General features: G+C 42.5%; 1 protein-coding gene across 3 annotated transcripts in view; it reads left to right on the forward strand.

Moving 5' to 3' along the window:
• sugct (succinyl-CoA:glutarate-CoA transferase) overlaps positions 1 to 20,766 on the forward strand; it is a 92,854-nt gene that overhangs the window by 21,012 nt on the left and 51,076 nt on the right. For all 3 annotated transcript variants that reach the window (XM_080019876.1, XM_080019878.1, XM_080019877.1), the window contains exons 9-12: positions 4,805 to 4,900; positions 12,364 to 12,435; positions 13,757 to 13,854; positions 14,482 to 14,584. In XM_080019876.1, the coding sequence (XP_079876002.1) occupies positions 4,805 to 4,900; positions 12,364 to 12,435; positions 13,757 to 13,854; positions 14,482 to 14,584 (369 nt within the window). The remainder of the gene's footprint in view (positions 1 to 4,804; positions 4,901 to 12,363; positions 12,436 to 13,756; positions 13,855 to 14,481; positions 14,585 to 20,766) is intronic.

Raw genomic sequence — 20,766 nt, forward strand, 5'->3', positions numbered from 1 at the left:
ATATTCCACACTAGGCCTACGTTACAGTTTTTTCATTATTATAATATCTTTCATTAAGACAGTAATCATTTCAAACATATGCCTGACTTCTCTCTTTTTTTTTTTTAACCTGTGCTATCAGCATGTTTTGCATTCTACATAGAGGGACGAATTCACAAAGAAATGAATTGTGGCCACCATGAATTGCGCATCAATTGCGCCTACTATCTGCGTAGTTTAAGCGTCCGATTCCCAAAAGGGAATATATTATTATCTCTTTGGGGATGTTGCAATATTGCGCTTATGATATACCAGTGCAACATGGCCATAAAGTTTTGCTGCTGAGTGCAATTTGCCCTTGCCCTTGCCTTTGCGTCTGTTCGCAATGATTCATTTAGCAAAGTAATAATATATAATATAATAATACAGTATATAATATATATATATATAATAATAATAATAATAATCCGTGCATCAGCGGGGGGTCTCCATTGGAGAGTCATTACGCATTTACGCCACTGCTCTTCACTAGTATGTTTTACGAATTATCAGTCTTAAATAAATATAAAACTTATAATTGTGGGACAGTAGTTATTTTGATTCAAAGTTTTTAATGAAAATGTAAAACTGTAATGAAATACTTGGAGGGGCTGCGCCGGTGCTATGCCATATCCTGACAGGGGGGAATTTAAAAATAATGGAAATTGTCCGGTGTGGGAGACTTATGCGCAACGGGGCCGGGTGGGGGCATGGGGGGTTTACTTTGTATTTTTAGATTTATGTGCAGTGACTATAAAACATTTAAATAAGTTTAGTAAATTTATAATAAAACGTACTCTTCCCACACATTATATTCATTTATTGCATGACTATAATGTGTATATATTAACATTTTTACTTTACTTTTAAATTGGAGTTCTCACTGACTCTTAATATCACAATGTAGAAATGATGTTAATTTCAGATATTTTGCTCTCCCACTAAGTTCTGGCGGGCCGCTGCACCCGAGGCCGTGGCCTGTGAAGCTGTCCATGGTCCTGCAGGTTCAGTGCCATCTGTGGTTCATTGCCAGTTTTGACTCCTTTATCGCTATTCCCTAGTTTAATAGGAATTATAGAACCGTTTTTGTCAACATTTGTAACACCTTTTTGACCAATAAATTATTCAAACTTTCTTTTGGAGTGCATTTTGAAAACCACACAGACCTGTTCCACTACCTTGCTGTAGTGGTAGTGCTGTGATAGTAATAATAATTACAATATAATGTCAAAATGTAATTATCAGATCACTGGAAAGTCCGGACATTACACCCCTTATACATGCGCTTCAATTGCACCAGCTCTCTGAAGACAATAGCACAGCACTGGCTTTGAAAAAAAACATTTTTTGGTCTCGCACAGTTACCACCAGGTCTCTGCAGATGGTAATAGCGTAACTCTATCTGCGTGTGGCTATTAGCGCCGGTGTTTGTACTTGGATTGATTTGAATTGGACGCATTTTGCAATGATGCTCATTTACATAGGGGCCAATTGTGCACCAAATGTATGCAAAATACCTAATTTAAATACACACAAATTGCACCCGCACACCGAGACGCTATTTCCTTGGCAGTGCAGTTAGTGCTGCATTTTACCTTTTGCGAGTGCTTTGTGAATTGAACCCCTCCTTGGAGAATGATCTTACCATGTTTTGGTCTATAAACAACTAACCATCATAACTTCTCCAAGAGGGGGAGAATTGCCACAGTGAGAAAAATAAACGTAGAAACTAGAATTTTTTTTTATTTAAAATAACTATATGGAGCAACACACATTCCTATTGTATATCAAATTTGTTATACCTCTTCAGTGTATCTTATCAAACAGGGACGTCCACAGGAAGCACCACTAAGTTCATTAAACTCTACTGTACAGTTCAAGCCAGCAGCAAGGATATCCTTTATTCTTTGCGCATGCATGCACACATGCTTGTGTGCATGCATGTGTGTCTCAGTCCCATACTGTGGTGGTGTCAATGTGGAATTTTGGCAAGTCAAACAGTGAGTGATGTGACTGGATGATGGGAAGTTGTTGGCTCCTCATTGGTTCCAGACTATCTGGCTGAGAATCTGTCACAGTTTGATTTAATTTTTTTTCAGAACTCCAAAGGAGTTGAGGTGATATATTATAAATTAAATTCAAAAGCCACCAGAAGCAATCTAGATGAATGATGTTACTCATTTTCATTTCCAAAATATCTATTTGGAAAAGTTTTTGCTAACGGAAACTGAAACTGACAGTCAATATCCTGTCCTAGCTATTTATGTTTCTAAGATGATTTCTAAAATTTCTTAAATACCATAGGAGAGGAAAGGGAAACACATTTATTTTCAGACTTGAACTGCAATGATATACTTTGGTTCCATCAGTTTGTGTTTTTCTCGTATACTCATCGCATCCATTTCTTTATGTTTGAGTTAAACAATGCTTAAAGTTTTTTTTTAACGCGGATGCTGAAGTGAAATTGCTAAATGCTTTAGTTGTTCTCGTCTCTGGAGATGGGGCATCAAAGTGATAGGCTGCGCCTTCTCCCTTTCCAAGGATGGATCTCTGTGGTACGGTAGTGACACTGATTCCATACAAACTGCACAAACAAAGCTAAACTGCCTTTTCTATGGGGGGGGGGAAATACAAAGCAGGAGAGGTCTGGGGTGCAAGTCCAAGGCACTCTTCTGTCAGAAAAGTGAGCTGGCTCATTTGTGGTGGAATGGTTAAAATTATATTCAAAAAAAGAAGGCTACAGCCATCTTGATAAAGGCGTTTTAACTTCTTGACTGTCACTTTTTCTTAAAAAAAATGTGTTTTCCTTCCATGTCCCTGCGAAGTCGCATGCCCTGATGCTCGCCGGCTCTCAAAATGAACCCACACAAAATATTTCTTACACTTCTCTGTAACCTGTTTCCTATTTTCACATTGCTCTCCTTTATTTTTAATTTCCATTGTTTTCTGTAAATATACTGTTGCACACGTCCCGTTCCATAAATACACTGCAACTGATTACAAGGTCGATAATATATGAGCTGTGATTGAAGGGGGCGGATTATGAGGTCCCAGTCTCTGTGGTCGCTTTCTCAAACTGTTGGAGATAAAATACCCACAATCCACCTCTCCACCTCCCACCCCTGGGATTACACTGTTGTTTATTCTAATCTGAACGGCTGTGGCCACAGGCACGCTGACCACGGAGGGATTTGAAAGACTGAGGGGTACTTCGACAAGGAATTAAACAGGCTCTTGTCCTGTCTTCATCTGGGCTGTTTAGAGTTCACGTCAGGGGAGTTTGTCTTGGTTGTCATGGAAACCTGATCGCCGCACTGTACCTTGGTCTTCACCGGCCTTAGTATCACATTTCGTCAAATGTGCATTGGTGTCAGTATTGACCCTGCGGTTAAGAGCATTACCAGACTGCTTAGAAATGTCGGTAACAATCATGTCAGTCACAATCTGAGTATTCTTATGCTATTTCTAATTACCCCCATTAGTAATGCAGTTATATTACGGAAGTCAAAAAAACAAAAGCTTGTTTTAAAACAAAAAGCGTCATGTGGTGCACATATCAAGCAGCGAGGTATTAACATACATTTTTCATTCACACAAAGCTTTCAAATATCCATAAACATAGTTTACGCGCTTTTAAAATGTTTTATAGGTGAGTTATATAGCTTTAAAACTTTTGCAGTGTTCCTTAAGGGAAATATTTTCATAATAGTGTTTATGTTCAATTGCCTGTAGAAAACATTCTAAAACAGGGACTAAAATATATTTAAAAATGTCATTTGGTTAGCAGTAAAGCCTATAATTGGCAAACTGCTTGCCAGCCAGTAATTTAAGGATGTTTTGCCCTAAACTGGCAAAACATCAATCATAAGTTTAAATTGAATAATGGGATAGCAGGCAGACGTGCCTAGTAAAGCCAGGCGTCATCCCAGAGCAGTATATACATCCATGAAGATAATGTGGCAGTGCATTCAAGTCAATTCGGTCGAAGTTAAAAAAAACCCCCCAACTGTATTTAATTATATAGGCGTATTTTTGTTATCACAAAAATCACAATGCAGATTCACTGTAAGTGAAGTCATTAGATGGCAGTATGAAAGCGTAGCAGCAATCTTCACAGGAGGACAAACGGCAGGTGCGCCAGGTGGTTGCAGTCTCTATGAAGTCCCCTTCCGAAGTCCCCTGCAGGCTCGGGTTCAGGGAGAGTGTGCCGGGTGAGCAGAGTTCAGATAACTGAAGCGGAGATAGAGAAGGAAGGCTGTGCGGTTCTCCTCCCAGGAAGGAGGTCTCCACGCAGCGGGGAGTTTCCAGCTGACAACAGCGGCTTGATTTAACACACAACCACCAAGGCTGTTTCTCTTTCTGTCCAATGTTTCTACGCTGTAATTACGCTCTCCTGATTTCCTGAACCTTTGTTCTTCTGTCCCCTCACACCTCCTTCCGCAGCCATACAATTTATCCCTCATCTTTCAAACCCTTTTCAGTCTTTTCCACCTCCCTGCCAATTTGCCAGAAGTTCCATGTGGAGTTTAATTTGTAACGCTTGGTATTGTAAACCGGTGACCAACCATCTATTGAAGCTCCTACTCTGTGCTAAATATCTAATTGGTTGCTGAAATATTAAAGGTAACTGGGTGGAGTGGAAAATGGAAGAAAATTTCTGCTGTACTTATAAATATGTTGATAAAACAGCACAGTGGATATTTTATTGATGCTATTTTGATATTTTGAATGTATTAGTCAATTACTGATTTATTAATTTCACTTTTCTCTCTGTGGTCCCTCCCAGGTGGCCTGTCTCACCCATATTGCTTCTAACTATCTGAACGCAGGGAAGGAAGCCCGTCGATGGGGAACAGCCCATGAGAGCATTGTGCCCTACCAGGTGAGAAGTTACCATGACTACATTACCTCTGGGCCGCACCGGGAGCGACACGGCAACACTTATGCTGCGCTGCCATTTAACCAATGTGGAAGGTCACGCCGAGCAGAAGTGACATGCCGCTCCTAAACCCCTCGCAGTTTTTTTTTTTTTAGGACTCGACTCTATTTTTCAGTGGGCAAAGCGTTAACTGGAGCATAGACTCCCAGAGAGGTCCATTCAAAAGATGTATTTCGTGAAAATATTTAATTACCAAGCCTGGTATGCATCAACCACATAAGTATATACAATCGTTGATGTGCGGTCCTAACTTTGATTACTGACAAACTAATACATTTTCCCTCACAACAAATAAACCTCACTTATGTAAAAAAAATATTATCATTCCAGCAGGAAAATAAATGTCATGCCCAGGATTAGACTTTATATTTTAATTCATACCTGTGAAGTAGTTTAATGAAGGGATGCAACGGTACAGGGTATATAATCGAACTGATCGTTACGCCTCCTACGGTTCGATACGCACACGTGAACCGTGGTGTCACAGGAATCACACAAGATAAAACAACATAGAAATGTTTGAGGTGTCCAGTTGGAAAATAACCCCCCCCCCCACCCTCTCTCTCTCTCTCTCTCTCTCTCCCTCTCTCCCCCACTCGCACCAGATTGTGTTGAGTTGTTCACGAACGATCCGGTTGTTTTTTTATTTTCTTTTTTTTTTTGTCAAGTTGTATGTTTATGTGTTGTTTGTTTAAGTTGCCGTCTCCTGCAGCCGGAAAAATGTTTCCCCCTCCATGTAAGAGGTAGCCTATGCTCCTCCCTCGCCGGGAGGTGCCCTGGCTGAAAAGGAGTGCACCCACTGTCACGCCAGGCTCACAAAGCGAAGGTACACACGCACTGGTCTGACTGTGAGGTTTTTTTTCAATAAGTTATTGTACTATTATTGAAAAATACTGCTTATACCTATTCTACACAAAAATAACTAACTATAGTGCTGGTTTTATTTTTTATTTTTATTGTGAAATGTTTTTAAAATATCAAATAAATAAATAAATATTAACGGAAATTAATATTTGAATTATCCACTATCCTGGACACCTCCCCTCCATTCAGATGAACTTATCCAAATTTCAACAACCCACCAATACACACAGAGCGTTACACTAGTTATTTGTGGCTGACTATTATAAGAACATATTTTACACTTTTTAACCTACAAAAAAAAAAATGTATTTCTAAATTTTCTTAAATATAAAAATACCGTACAGTTACCGTGGCCCCAAAACCATGATACATACTGAACTGTGAGCTCACTGTACCGTTGCATCCCTTGTAGAGAAATCTGTCAACTTATTCATAAGGTATTAAGCTATTAATTTGTTTTATCACTTGTACAACAATATATCTATTTCATGTTTTCATTTAATAATCAAACCAGAGATAACTGATTACAATAAATAATAAGAAAACACTTTATCACAGCTCAATAAATACGGGTATGTATATATATTATGTAAATCTCCTGCATCCTTCTCTGGTTAATGGGATCAACCCACCGCGGCCGTCCCAGTGCCTCCTCCTTCGGAGCCACAGAGAAGAACCGGCGCCGCATTCCTCCAGTCAACTGCCGCAATCTTTTTATAGATTATTACTCAATCCAGGGATAATACGCGTTGTGTTGAAGCCAGAAGCTGAAGTGTGAAATATAAACAAACGCTCAACTCACTAACTAATCCAACTGCAGAATGCTGTTTACGGTAGCACATTGTAGACGGAATGAAGACAGACCCGGAAGGAATTGACCAATCGTCAAATGGCGAATCGATGACGTTGCAATTCCGTGTCGCTGACGATGTCGCTTCTGGTGTGGCCCAGGGGTTAGGATACGAACACCACACGCTAGCACACGAACACTACATGCTTGCCATACACTCTAGGATGCTATGACAGTGATCTAGAATACAAACACAGTTATAAAGCAGGTATATAACACGCTCACACAACATGAAAAAAATGCTTGCATTGCATATTATCAAAGTCGCTCTGAGAAAAGTCACTCAGGCGCCATAATGCCATCTAAGTTTGTGGCTAACCAGACAGGTCTTCTATATCTTTGAACAAAGTCCTCTGTCATACATGTCATCATTAATGTTCTAAGACTAGCAAGATCCTGAAAGCTTGATTGGTGGATTTTCTTTATATCATGGAGCAATTGGCCAGAATAGAATGAACAGAAGTCAGTAAGAAGTGCTCCCTTCCATCTCTTGCGTTCTGTTCTCTCCTTCAAATATTTACCGCTTCATAAGTTGCGCATAAAACTTCTCTCCCCCTGCTCCCCGGTGAGTTTACAGCATTCGCTCAGGGCTGTGGTGGCAGTGTGACACTATGCGTTACGCTGAAATCCTTCCCACTAAAACGGTTTCCCTTGAAACACTCAAAGACACACACACACACACACACCACAAATTGCTGTGAAAATGCCTTCATCACTTCAATTATACAATTACTCCCAATTACCGTAATCGGTTCATGTTGGTGATTCTTTGTGTGTGTGTGTGTGTGTGTGTGTGTGGCTTTGTGTGAATTATCTTAAAATATTGTCTCTGTTGAGAATTTTTGCCACATGAACTTATGATCTCCAAACTCAGCTATTGATTCAATCTAAAGGATGAGAGAGAGAGAGAGAGAGAGAGAGAGAGAGAGAGAGAGAGAGAGAGAGAGAGAGAGAGAGAGAGAGAGAGAGAGAGAGAGAGAGAGAGAGAGAGAGAATAATATGGGAGAGAAAAATCTAGACGGACAATCTAAAGAAATCTAAGTGCCCAATATTTAGGTGTGGACCTTGACTTATCTTAATTTGACTTAGTGCTTATTTCCCCACAATTTTGATACTCTTTTTAAGGTTCCTTAAAGGCAACCTGCAGCCAATTTGACTTCCTGCCTTTCCCCTCAAGACGGTCCATGATGATAAAAGTTAGCGGAGCCCTCCTAGTTAGCGGAGGGTAATAGAGCGTGATAAGTGACGAGCAAACCGTCAACTAATTGTCAAGAGACTGTAGTTGCTTTATTATTGGTCGGTATTTAGTGGTTTTATTTCACAGTGGACAGGTGGACCTGCCAAGTTGGATAATTACAGCTAACATTTTTTCTCGTTCGAGACCTTGACATTTTGAACTTTTGGCGCTAAAATCGGTTCATTCGGAATCAAAAGTATTCCGGGGAGAAAGTTCCATGAAAAACATGGAAGAATGCACGAATGCGAGAGTGAGGGGGGGTGGGCGGGGAGGACGCGAGCGGCGTCTGACAACCGCGAGTGCTTTCTGTCCGGCTAACGAAGCCTTGGACGGCACCTTGTTGATCAGATTTATGTGCGCTGTCTAAACCTTCCTGCCGGCTCCTCCCGTCGTGGGAAAGAACATCCCCTCAAGTCTGTTTACCGCGGGCCGGGAGCAATCACTCCAGATTTACGGCCGCGTTACAAGGAAAAACTATGTTTTCTACCCAGGTATTACTGAACACTTGTCCGTTTTGTTGACTTAGCTTGCAATCACTCAGTTTTATCTCCTAAACCGCGTTCTGCGGAGAAATATTAAAAGACGAACCTTCCCTGCGGTCGAGGCCCCCGTCCAGCATACCGTGATGTGCGTGTTGTCCTTAGCATTTTATAGCTCGTTTGACAGTCTATTTTATAGCTTAATTCGGGAACCTCTAAACCTCGCATCGCTGCTGCCGTGATCTATTTTAATACAGGGCCTAACTCCGGCGGCATTCCCATTTAGACGAACCGGAAGTACAACCTCAAAACCTGAGCGGCGCTCGTGGCGTTTAGCTCCGCGGGGAACGGAATCCCCACTCATCAAGCGGAGGCCTTCACGGGACGGAGGTGCCGGAGGTATGGTGGCGACGGAGTCTCCGCGCCGCCCGCCACGGAATGAATCAGTCTGCGGACCGATGGCCTTTATCCCCCGTCGGTCTCTTTGTTTTTGTACGGATTAACGTGGCGAGGTTCCTCTCTCGGGGTTTTAACAACAGCTCTTTGAAAACCAGGGGGGGACGGGGGGACGGTCATCTCTGCCCTCTGCATTTTCTGCCGTCCGATGTCTCATTTCCCGTTTTTCTCAAGCTTGTGACGGAACGTTTGGCTTGTAATCATAACGGAGGAGAAATGACTGGGTTGGAGAGAGGCTGTGGTCTACGAGGAGAAGCGGGACGGATAAAAACAGAGAAACCTGCATGTCGCGGTCGGGCTTTTGTGTTTGAAGACGTGCTTTTTTTTTCCCGCTTTGAGAAGGGGTTGGGAACGCGTGTGAGTGAGCATGTGTTCATCATCTCTCATTGATGTGATTTAATTTTGGGGAATTTGAACCCGCGAGAGAGTCGAGGGACGAGAGAGGGTTGAGAGGCCGGAGGGGAAGAGCACGTGGCAAGGAGGCCGCACGCCACCGTTCATGTGCCCGGTTTCCCACTTCATTTGATCTTTTTTTATCTTTACATTTTTTACCTTTTATCTTTTATCATTTTATCCCTCCGAGAAACGTTTAAATAACGGTGTAACGATACACTCGGTTCACAGCTTTCAAGTTCAAGTATTTTCTTTTTTTCAGGTCCGCGATGTATGCGTGTTTTTGTGCCGCAATATAGCATTACACCCTTAAAAAATAACTAGAAGACACATTGTTTGTCTGTCTGTCTGTCTGTCTGTCTGTCTGTCTGTCTGTATCTATCTATCTATCTATCTATCTATCTATCGTTCTATCTATCTATCTATCTATCTATCTATCTATCTATCTATCTATCTATAAGAATCGTAGCATTATGATACATTTTCTTAACTACACTTGGTGATTCTGGCAGCCATATCAGAAATAAATTTTTTCAACGTACAATTGAACATGGTGAGAGTTTCGGTTCTTTGCTTCAAATGTATTTACAAATCAAATTCACACACCCCTGTCTCGCACGGTTCCCCTATGCCCTTACGTTATATGGAGAGTTAAGTCTTCTTCCCAGAATGCATTGTTGGACTGTAGGCTCTACGCTCTAGGTTTTTAGGAGCCTACTGAGGGAACCCAGAGTCTGTTTTAGATTACTACCATGCAGCCGTGAGAGATCAGATGTTAACAAGTTATTTAGGAGGTTCATGTCTCACATGTTGACATGCACATTAATGTAGGAACTACATGTTCATGGAGAAAAGCATGTGCTCGCACACACGCACACACACACACACACACACACACACACACACACACACACACACACACACACACACACACACTGTCTCAACCACTGCAGACAAAAACTAGTGTGCACATTCAGACTCAATCGTAGGAGATACACGGAATAACATGCCAGATGCACATTTACACACACAGCCACGGAACCCACATTCTCATTCATGCACGAGGCGATACCGACCCACAAACCATTGATGACACACACTTCCTGGATGTTTGGGGTCCGTCTGCCCCGCCAGAACAAAGGCAGTCGAATCTTGCGGCCGGTGGACTGCTATGTGAGCAACGGGTTTCGACCCGAACCCCTCAAGGCTTCGCGGCCAAACCTTCACTTTCTAATCCTCGTGTGAACTTTGTTTTATTTTAGTCCCCCCCCCCCTTACAATGCTGCGCTCTCCCGAGGGCCCAGGGATGAAAGGGGATGCGGGCGGTCGGAGCGGAGAGAAAGAGGATGACTGTTGTTCCCGGTCACCGCTCTCGGTGAGGGAGATTTAGTGAAACAAATCCACCCTTCCTTTGAGTTCACGTCTCATTTCAATGCGGTTATCATTAAAACTTCAACTCCTTATGGAGTGCTGGTGAAGCTAACAGCAGACACATATATTCAGTTAAGCATTCAAAGGTTAAAAAAGATAAACAAAACAAAAAAATCGTAAATTCAGGTGACGCAAGTACCCCTTTCTAAGTGATTAAGTAATGGTCAGACGCTTTTGGGGCAGAAATCTTGGGTGTAAATATTTGTTTCTCCTCTATAGTCTCTTTTTCAGCCAAACACTGACTATTATTCGCTTCCACACAGTCACACTAAGGGCTTCCTGGCCCATCAACAGTCTTCCGCCTGCGGCCACTGGCCACTGGTCACTTGAAGCTGCCCAGAACAGCCGGTGTTACCAGAACTGCGTGGTAGTGCCGGGCAATATATCGTAATAATATTGAAATCGTGACACGAGACTGGATATTGTTTGGAATTTTGGTTATATTGTGATATAGCTAAAATGTGTCTTCAAGGGCGCATTACAGTAAATGAACACAATTCTCTGAAGTTTGTAGACTCTTCGTACCTGATTTGTCATAATATTCACATTATTCGAACAAAGATCTGAATGAAGCCCGGAGGACAGACCGGTTAGACCGTGGTCCTCAACCGTATTCTTTCCGCTCGCGTAGCACTGCTGGAGTTTGGTTCCGTGACCCCTTGCCCTCCATCCCGAATTGTCCCGTTATTCAGAGACCCGACCCCATAACAGAATATTTACACCTTTGAAGCCACACTCCAAGCTCAACCTCCACCTGCTCTCACGCTGCGTGTAACACATCCGTCGGTGTAACTTTCACACAGATGGACTTTCTGTTTGCCCTATCCGGCTCTGTAATGCTGAAATCCCCCCCTCCGTTCACTCCCCTGAACCTCTGAACCTCCTAAATCTCCCACCTCACGGGGTCGCAGCTGAAATGAAAGTATGGCTTTCAGTCATCCACGTTTTTTTGGTGATCTAGGGATTAAACCTGACTCTATAGTCGATCTCAGAGTCGGTCCCCGAGGACAATCGAGGCAGAGAAACGCTGTTAGATGTGAATGGACCGCGGCCCAGGAGAGATGGTTCTGGTTGGGGGTTGATGTGATCCAGAGCTCCGGGTCTGCTACAGGCCGTCCCGGCTGCACTGCACATACTCCGGGTTTTCTGCTGAACCTCCTCTCATACTCCCCGTGCGGGTGTGGACTATGCCACCCACAATTGCCTGGGGGTTAGGGATAAAAAGCAGACAGCGGCGGTTAGGGTTTAGCACCGGGTTCGCTGTTGTGTGCTGGGCAACTAGTGGCTAGAGGGTTAGCGGCTAGCAGCCTGCTGCACACATCTGTAGATGTGGTGAGTCTGGCTTGAGGGACAGGGGGTGTGTGTGTGTGTGTGTGTGTGTGTGTGTGTGTGTGTGTGTGTGTGTGTGTGTGTGTGTGTGTGTGTGTGTGTGTGTGTGTGTGTGTGTGTGTGTGTGTGTGTTTGTGCCCAAGAGAATGGTGATTTGGAGACAGAGAGGGATTTGAATTAACTGTTTGCCAGATGAATTTGACGCAAGTGTCAAGAGTAAAGTAAGGATATGTCGGTGGAAAGGAGAGCTCAAGTGGAAGAAGGAGAGAAAGAAAATAGATTATTAGGAGGCACTGGCATAGAGGAATAACAGTGTGAATGTAAGTATCTAATCCGTTTTAATTCGATGCACTCTTCCGTCCTACAGGGTTTCAGGACCAAAGATGGCTACATCGTTGTAGCTGCCGGGAACGACAAGCAGTTTGTGAAAGTGTGTCAAGTAGGTCGATCTGCCTAACGAATTACGCACACACACAGACTCCCATACTACTAATTCCCTGGGACATATGATTAACCGTTACCGTTACCCACCTGGTGCCGGTTCACATGCCTCTCGTGCTCCCAAACTACCTGCTCTAGTGTTCATTGAGTGTGTTTTAGTGAGTTGAGGGAAGAGGCGGAGCACAGGAACACTAGAAAGGGGCAGCTGTTTCCTCTGACCGCACCGACAGTGATTAAATCCTGTTTGTATGGTCCGCTCTGTAAACCAGACATTTTTTAACTTGTGAGAATGAGCGCAGACATTTTGTCCTCATGGTTAATGAGTTGAGATTTATCAAGCAGGTACCGTTGTTTACTAATGGAAGATGAATTAAGGACGTTGGGATTCATGGCCTCATGTGACCGTACACTTTTAATCGTTTGAGCATCTGCTATCTTGCTTTGGCCGCCATGGAAAATCCCTTTTCAGTGGAAAATCTAAAAAATAAACCTGGAAATTGGTCTAATATTTACATTACGGTTTTACAGTTTATATAATAGTTAATTTGAATGGCCACATTGTCTATTGACGAGCTCTCAAAAAATGTAGACTGTCTCATAATAAGGAGCTATTTGAGGCTAATTGGAACATGATTGGCTTAAAATACCACAAATGGGATTTGCTACAGGCAGCTTTCGGCATGCAATTTTGCGGCTGTAAAGGTATCCCAGAATGCTGACAGTAATCCCAGTTTAGGTGGATTTATTATGTTATCACAAGAACAGACAGTTAACTGAAACTTTCTTAATAGGTTTTCCATGAAAAGGTCTTCCTGCACACACACACACACACACACATACACACTCACAAACACACACACACACACATACACACACAAACACACACACACACACACACACACACACACACACACACACACACACACACACACACACACACACACACACATATGCAAGTATGCTAGTATGCTACTGCTAAGAAGTTGGGACTGGGCAATATATCGATATTGTGATTGCAATATAGTTAAATGGCTGTATTACAGTAAAGTAACACAATTTGCTCAACACCATAGACTGTTCTAGCTGTTCTAATCAATGCCTCTACCTGCTTGGTCATAATATCCACATTGCTAAGGATTTTATCTCATCTACAGTCTGTCTTGTGTGTAAATGTTTCATTAAAGCACCAATAGTCAAAATATCATCCAATTTCCAACGCTGGTGGTCGTCAATAAATATTGTATTATATTATATTTTCTCAATATTGCCCAGCCATGTGTTTGATACTGAAAATGCTGTGTTTCTGTGTTTTTTTATAGGTACTGAGTCTGACAGGTCTAACAAAAGAACCAAACTACAGAACCAACAAGCTCAGAGTCAAACACCGCACGCAACTATTACACACATTGTCCCAGAGGTATTCACACGCGCACACACACACACACACACACACACACACAATGTAACAGAACAGACAAGGTAGTAACTGACTGTGTGTGTGTGTGTGTGTTAGCTCTCACAGTTTGTGTGTACGTGTCAGTTTGTGTGTATATGTTGATAGAAAAAGTACATTTCAGTGTGTGTTTATTATTTGCAGTGTATTCAGGTTACACTGGCGGGGAATGGAAGTTAGTGTGTTTAACAGGGAAGCACATCAGAACCTGGAGCCTGAAGCGTTTCCTGAGAGACTGAAGTAAAATCAGGTTTATTGAAATAGCCCTTCATCGCAGTTACAGTCTGAAAGTTTTTTTTTTTTACAGGCCCACATGTTGGAGAGGAAAATTTTAACTACAGCCCTCATATCGCAAAAAAGGCACCCAGATAATCAGAAGAAACTCAACAGAAGATGGCTATGCTTAGGATTGCAACTGTAGGGGAATATATACAAAGCAAAATACAGTGGCTGACAACATCATGAATAAAACGTGTATAATTGTCCTATGAAACATGATAGATAATTGGAACCGAGATCAAATATGGAAATTATGTTTTGGTTAACCGCCTTTCACTGCCTCCCTTCTCTCTGCTCTCTTGTCTGTCCTAGGTTTGCAGAGGAGAGCACAGCTGATTGGCTGAGGACGTTCAAAGGGTCTGGTGTTCCTGTTGGGCCAATCAACAGCATCCAGAATGTCTTCTCAGACCCTCAGGTCAGTAAGCTGGTGTCTCACCCTAAAGTTCCCTCCGCTCACTTATACAAAGACACACACACATACACACACACACACACACACACACACACACACACACACACACACACACACACACACACACACACACACACACACACAAAAGAACGCACCCAAACAGGGTTCTTATGATGTGTGAGACTTTCCTGAAAGATAGGAAATGTCTATAGCTCACCAAAATGTATCCTTTGATACAAATAAAACATAAAATGACATAATAATAAGAAGAAGAAGAAGAAGAAGAAGAAGACGAAGAAGAATTGCTTTTATCCTTTTTTATCTTACTGTAATCTTTTTGAGTTTTTCTTCTTCTCTCCCAATGCAGCAAAAATGGTCTGTGATTTCCACCGCAAATTCTGTAGCTTTTTTCCAGAAAATGTTGAAATACTCTGCGGAAAATCTGAGGAATTCCTTGGAAAACACAACTTCACCCCTAAATTACATGAGTCAATAGTCATATGACACCAGAGTCCAAAATACGGTGGGTAATTTGCAAAGGAATTTTTCCTTTACAATTTACTTTGCAAATTGCCTACCGTGGTATGGCAGGGAATTAGGATAACTGATGACTTCTGAAATGATGGGGAACACATCCCAATGTAAAACTAGTCCAATGTGAATAAGGTTGTACTGGGAAAGTGTTATGGATACATTTTTGGATTGACGGAGCTAATAGACGGAGGGGTGGATAAATAGATGTATCGGTAGAGATAATCCAATATTTAGAGTTTGAGATTTTACTGGTGTGTTGACTTATCTCTTATCAGAGCTGAACTTGTAAAGCCAGTATGCAGCACCTTACTTCATTAAAAAACAAAATAATGTTTTGATTGAGTGATCGAATTTTGTCCACATCCAAATCCATCTGTCTTTGGTATTTTTTGGATTCCCATGTTATCCAACGCAGTTACACACACACACAGTCGGACCGCAGTGAACTTTGCACATGTTCATGTCTCCCATTTATGTGCAAATGGCACGGGTGTAGCGGTGGGGACGGGCTTTACTCTATGAACCATTGTCCATTGCTGTTTATGTTGAGGTGCTTTGTAAGCTTGGGCCGATATTGGATAATATTGAATGAGTGGCATAAAGCGATCGGTTCTCTGCTTCTTGTATATAAAGCTATAAATGGCCTTGCACCTCAGTATATAAAATAAATGGTAATTATACACAAACCAGCAAGAACTCTCCACAGGCAGTGGTCTTTTAACTATCCCTCGTACCAACTCGTACCAGGAGAAGTTGCTTTCTGTATCTATGCCCCAAGTAAATGGAACACCCTACCCAGGGACCTGGGAGAGGCCCCCACAATGAATACTTTAAAAAGCAGGTTAAAAACCTTGCTGTTCACTACGGTCTATGACTGACTGACAGACTGACGTCTGTCTGTCTGTCTGTCTGTCTGTCTGTGTTACTGGTGCTATGGCTGCTGCTAACCGTATATCTAAACCTACCCTCGCTTACCTTATGGCCAAAATTAAGTATCTCTAACCCTATACCCTAACTTAAAGACCTAACCTTGTACCTCAACTTAACCTTCTCTAACCTGAGTGACTTCTCCGGTTCCAGTGAGAGCTACCACTTCCGGTTCCGGTGACTTCTTTGTGTGTGCGTTGCTGTTGTCTTTTTTGCTGTTGTTTTTTGTTGCTGCTGCTGGAGTTGATGTTGCTGCTGCTGTTGTTGTTTTGTGGCTGTGCTGCTATTTCTGTTGCTGTTGTTGTAGTTTCTGTTGTGATATTACAGTGAGAGGATAATAAGAAGGGTGTGTTTTCAGAGAGATAGTCAAAAGGATCTCCCTTCCGAGGTCAGAATGAAAAAATTGACCCGTAATTTAGTGACGGTAAATAAAGGACCGTGACTGGATTAAGATGAGACGGTGTACACAGTTTTGTGTGAGGGCTACCACTTCCGGTTCCGGTGACGTCTTTGCTGTGCGTTACTTCGTTGAGATGAGATGGTACACACTGTTGACTCAATACAGATGAGGAGATTTCTGGTTCCAGTGAGAGCTACCACTTCCGGTTCCGGTGACGCTTTCGCTTGTGCGCTGTTGCTGCTACTATTGCTGCTGCTGTTTTCTGTTGCTGCTATTATTTCTGCTGGTATTGTCGTTGCTGCTGCTAACCTTATACCTAAACTTAACCATCCACCGTGACTGGATTTAGATGAGATGGTGCACACAGTTGAAATCTCAGTGTCTGGTGAGGGCTGCCACTTCCGGTTCCGGTGATGTCTTTGCTGTGTGTTGCTTTCCTGAGAACTGTTGACTCAATATAGATGAGATTTCTGGTTTGGGTGAGAGCTGCCACTTCCGGTTCCGGTGACGTTTTCGCTTGTGCGCTGTTGCTGCTGCTGTTGCTGCTGCTGTTGCTGCTGTTTTTGCTGCTGCTATTGTTGCTGCTGGTACAGTAGCCACTAGTGTTGTTATTGCTGCTGGTGGTGTTGTTGGTGCTGCTAACCTTATACCTAAACTTAACCATCTCTAACCTTATACCCTAATTTAAATATCTCTAACTTTGTACCTCAACTCAACATCTGTAATATCTCTAACCTGAGTGACTTTTTCGGTTCCGGTGAGAGCTTGTGCATTGTTTTGTACTTCCGGGTCCGGTGAGGTCTTTGCGTGTGAATTGCTGTTGTTGCTCCTGCTTTGGTTTTGCTGGTGTTGCTGCTGGTGTTGATGTTGCTGCTATTTCTGTTGCTATGGTTGTTTCTGTTGTGATATTATAGTTAGATGATCATTAGAAGGGTGTGTTTTCGGGCGAGAGAGAGTCAAAAGGATCTCCCTCCCGAGGTCTGATTGAAAACTTGACCCGTAACTTAGGGATGCTAATTAAAGGACTGTGACTGGATTTAAGATGAGATGGTGCACACAGTTGAAATTTCCGTTTCGAGTGAGGGATACCACTTCCGGTTCCGGTGACGTCTTTGCTGTGCTTTACTTCGTTGAGATGAGATGGTACACACCGTTGACTCAATACGAGGAGATTTCTGGTTCCAGTGACAGCTACCACTTCCGGTCCCGGTGACGTCTTCGATTGTGCGCTGTTGCTGTTGCTGTTGTCGTTGCTGCTGGTGCTGTTGTTGGTGCCGCTAACTTTATACCTTAACTGGTGTTGTCGTTGCTGCTGCTAACCTTATACCTACTCATTTAGCTATCAACTTGCTGCCCTTATGGAACATAAAAACACCTTAGTCATCATGGCCACTGCTGACGCAACATGTCGGGATAACATGGCACCTGGCCTCACTGTAATGACCTACTTACTGTGTGCGTGTGTGTGTGCATGCGCCTGCGTAGTTGTGTATGTTCTGGAATGAGTACAAAGTAACAGGACATATGAGCTTTTTGTTTCAGTGTGTGTGTGTTTGTGTGAGAGCAGGAGAGAGAAAACGAGGCAATGCTTAAGTAAACAAAAGAAAAACGATTTTTGTTTTGTCTTTTCGCTCAATTCTTATCGTACAAAACCTTTTCTTTTGATCAAGCTCTTTTTTTTTGTCCTGCTCTCTTCCAGTTTCTCCTTGATTCCTCATCCCTCTGTATCAACATCTTGATCTGTGATATGGCGAGGCCTACTATGTTGATTACTTTTTACCTTCCAAATACGAGTCAGTATTAGCTGATCGGCATGTTCCCCAGCCTATAAGAGCCTAAGCATGTCTTAGCCCCACCCCTTTCAGCAGCTCTGCTAATTACCAGCCATTTGTTTTAATCAACAGCTAAATCCCATCGGTCAACAAACACATCTGTGTGTGTGTGTGTGTGTGTGTGTGTGTGTGTGTGTGCGTGTGCGTGTGCGCGTGCGTGCGCGCGCCCGCGCGCAGGAAGACCTTTTCATGGAAAACCTATTCAGAAAGTTTCAGTTAACTGTCTGTTCTTGTGTCTGTCTGTGTGTTCAGCCCCGTTGACTGGTGTTTTCTGTGTGATGTTTTTATGCATTCTTTAATTTAATTCTTCCTTTGTGATTTTGATCTCTAACAAAGGTAGAAAGACAGGAGAAATAAAGAAAGAAATGCAAAAGAAAGGAAAAAAAAATAAACACGCAGTAATTCGGCTGGCGGTGAAGGGGCGATTGTGGTCCAAATTCCACATTGGTCAGTCTGATTTCCTTGCAGTTCTTCGAAACCCAGTTTACATCCTGTTGGTTTGCTTCCTCAAAGTCCTCCATTGATGTGGCCTCTTGGAACTAAATTTCAACCATGCGTGCTTGTGTGTGAATTTGTGTGTTTGTGTTTTGAAGACACCAGCTTTCATCACCACCTGGTACTGTTGTCCTGTAACTTATGACTCAGTGTGTGTGTGTGTGTGGCTCTTGTTTGACTGAGTGCCTGTCTGTTTGACTATTTATATTTGTTTGTGTGTATGTCAGCCACTTCCATCTGCCTTTATAAGTGTATGTAAGTTCAACTTGGTTCCAAAGGTTTTTGTTGAAAATTTCTTATCGCCTGTGTACTCTTTCCAAGAAAAGAACACACACATACACACACACACACATACACACACACACACACACACACACACACACACACACACACCACATTGCGGTTCCCTTCATCTATGGTTATCACTAGTTTTATAGTGTGTGTCGATGTCTCAAGACAGAACCATTGGCCACAACAAAAGCTGTTTCTCAATCCCAGATCCCCTGTCGGACCATCTTGAAGCCACTTCAGACCTGTAGTGTGTGTACAATTCCCACATTGTACAATATCTCACCACAGTTCAGCACACAAGTGTTTTATTTATTTTGTGGCGGCAAGGCTCGGACCTACACAGTGCCGCGCAGGAGCCATGGTTTGAACCTTAGAAGTTCAGGCTTCATTCTGAGAGCTGGAGCTGCCATCACTCATCCTTCCTCTCCTCCTTTTTTGTCTTTTTGTCTGTCCACTGCCTCCCTATGCTTCAACAGAGCTTATCTCTCCCTCTACTCCCCCTCTAGTATTCTTACACCAGTTGGCTCTGCAAATTAATATTACTACTACTGATTTTTATTATTATTATTATTATTACCAGTAGTATTATTATCTAATTACTTTTTTTGTTATTAGTATTACTTTTAGCATTAGCAGCACTACTGTGTTTCCTGAATTTTCACTTATACAGTGTTATTGTACACTAATAGTCACCATACTATAGATACTTTACAATATGGCTATACATAGATTTATATTTATATACCAGAATATTGTACCATACAATTGCATATTTCAACATAACACTAGTACTAATATTACATTGTATTGCTCCCACTGTTGCTATATACTCTTCACACTTTAGCATATATGCCACCGGCCCATATTGGGCTCACAAGTTAACATAGTCAGCTGTACAAGTATTACTCCCTGTTAAAGCTGCACTATGGCTACGTTCACACTGCAGGCAAAAGTGGCCTAAATCCGATTTTTTTTTGCTCATGTGACTGATTTGAGGCACTTTCACATGTGGTCCTAAGTCAGATACAGGTCTGATTTTTAGCAAGGCGACCTCAGTCTGAAGAGTTAAAGAGCACTCTTACTCTAGAGCTCTCTTAACCCACCCCACGTACAAAATACATGTACATTAAGCAGAACGGGGCACACTGCGCCCGCCTGCCACCTTTGAGCAACATGGAGAGGGAAAATAAATAACAGATATATAAATAGGTAATAAGACCCACCCAGCGAGGGGGCACCCATGCTCGGCGGGTTTTATGAATAGCATCGGATCTAAAATAGTGTGTGTGTGTCCTCTGAGGGAGCGATCAGGGGGAAATTTGCGCACATTTTTATTTTAGATGTGTTTTTTTTTACTAAATTTCCTTATTGAACGAAACGAAAAAAAACCAAACGTGCCCCTGTCTGGATTCAAAGATTTAATCCGCAAGCTTGAGCTGAGGGACACGGTCCCAAGCTGCCCGACAACCACCGGTGACTTTGCCTGCCATGTTAACTTCCGTACGACAGCATGCTGCGTGCTTCTTGGTTACTACTGCGCATGCAATCGGTTCAGGGCCGTGACCAGTTCACACTGGAATCTGATATTGGCCTCATTCAAAAAATAATGTTAACATCCAAACAAAAAAATTGGATCTGAGCAATAAAATCCTATCCGTAGCCTATGTAATAGGCTTGGACGATATCGAAAATAGGGAGACCCGTGG

Source organism: Zeus faber, assembly GCF_960531495.2.
Source record: "Zeus faber genome assembly, chromosome: 19".
Lineage (NCBI taxonomy): Eukaryota > Metazoa > Chordata > Actinopteri > Zeiformes > Zeidae > Zeus > Zeus faber.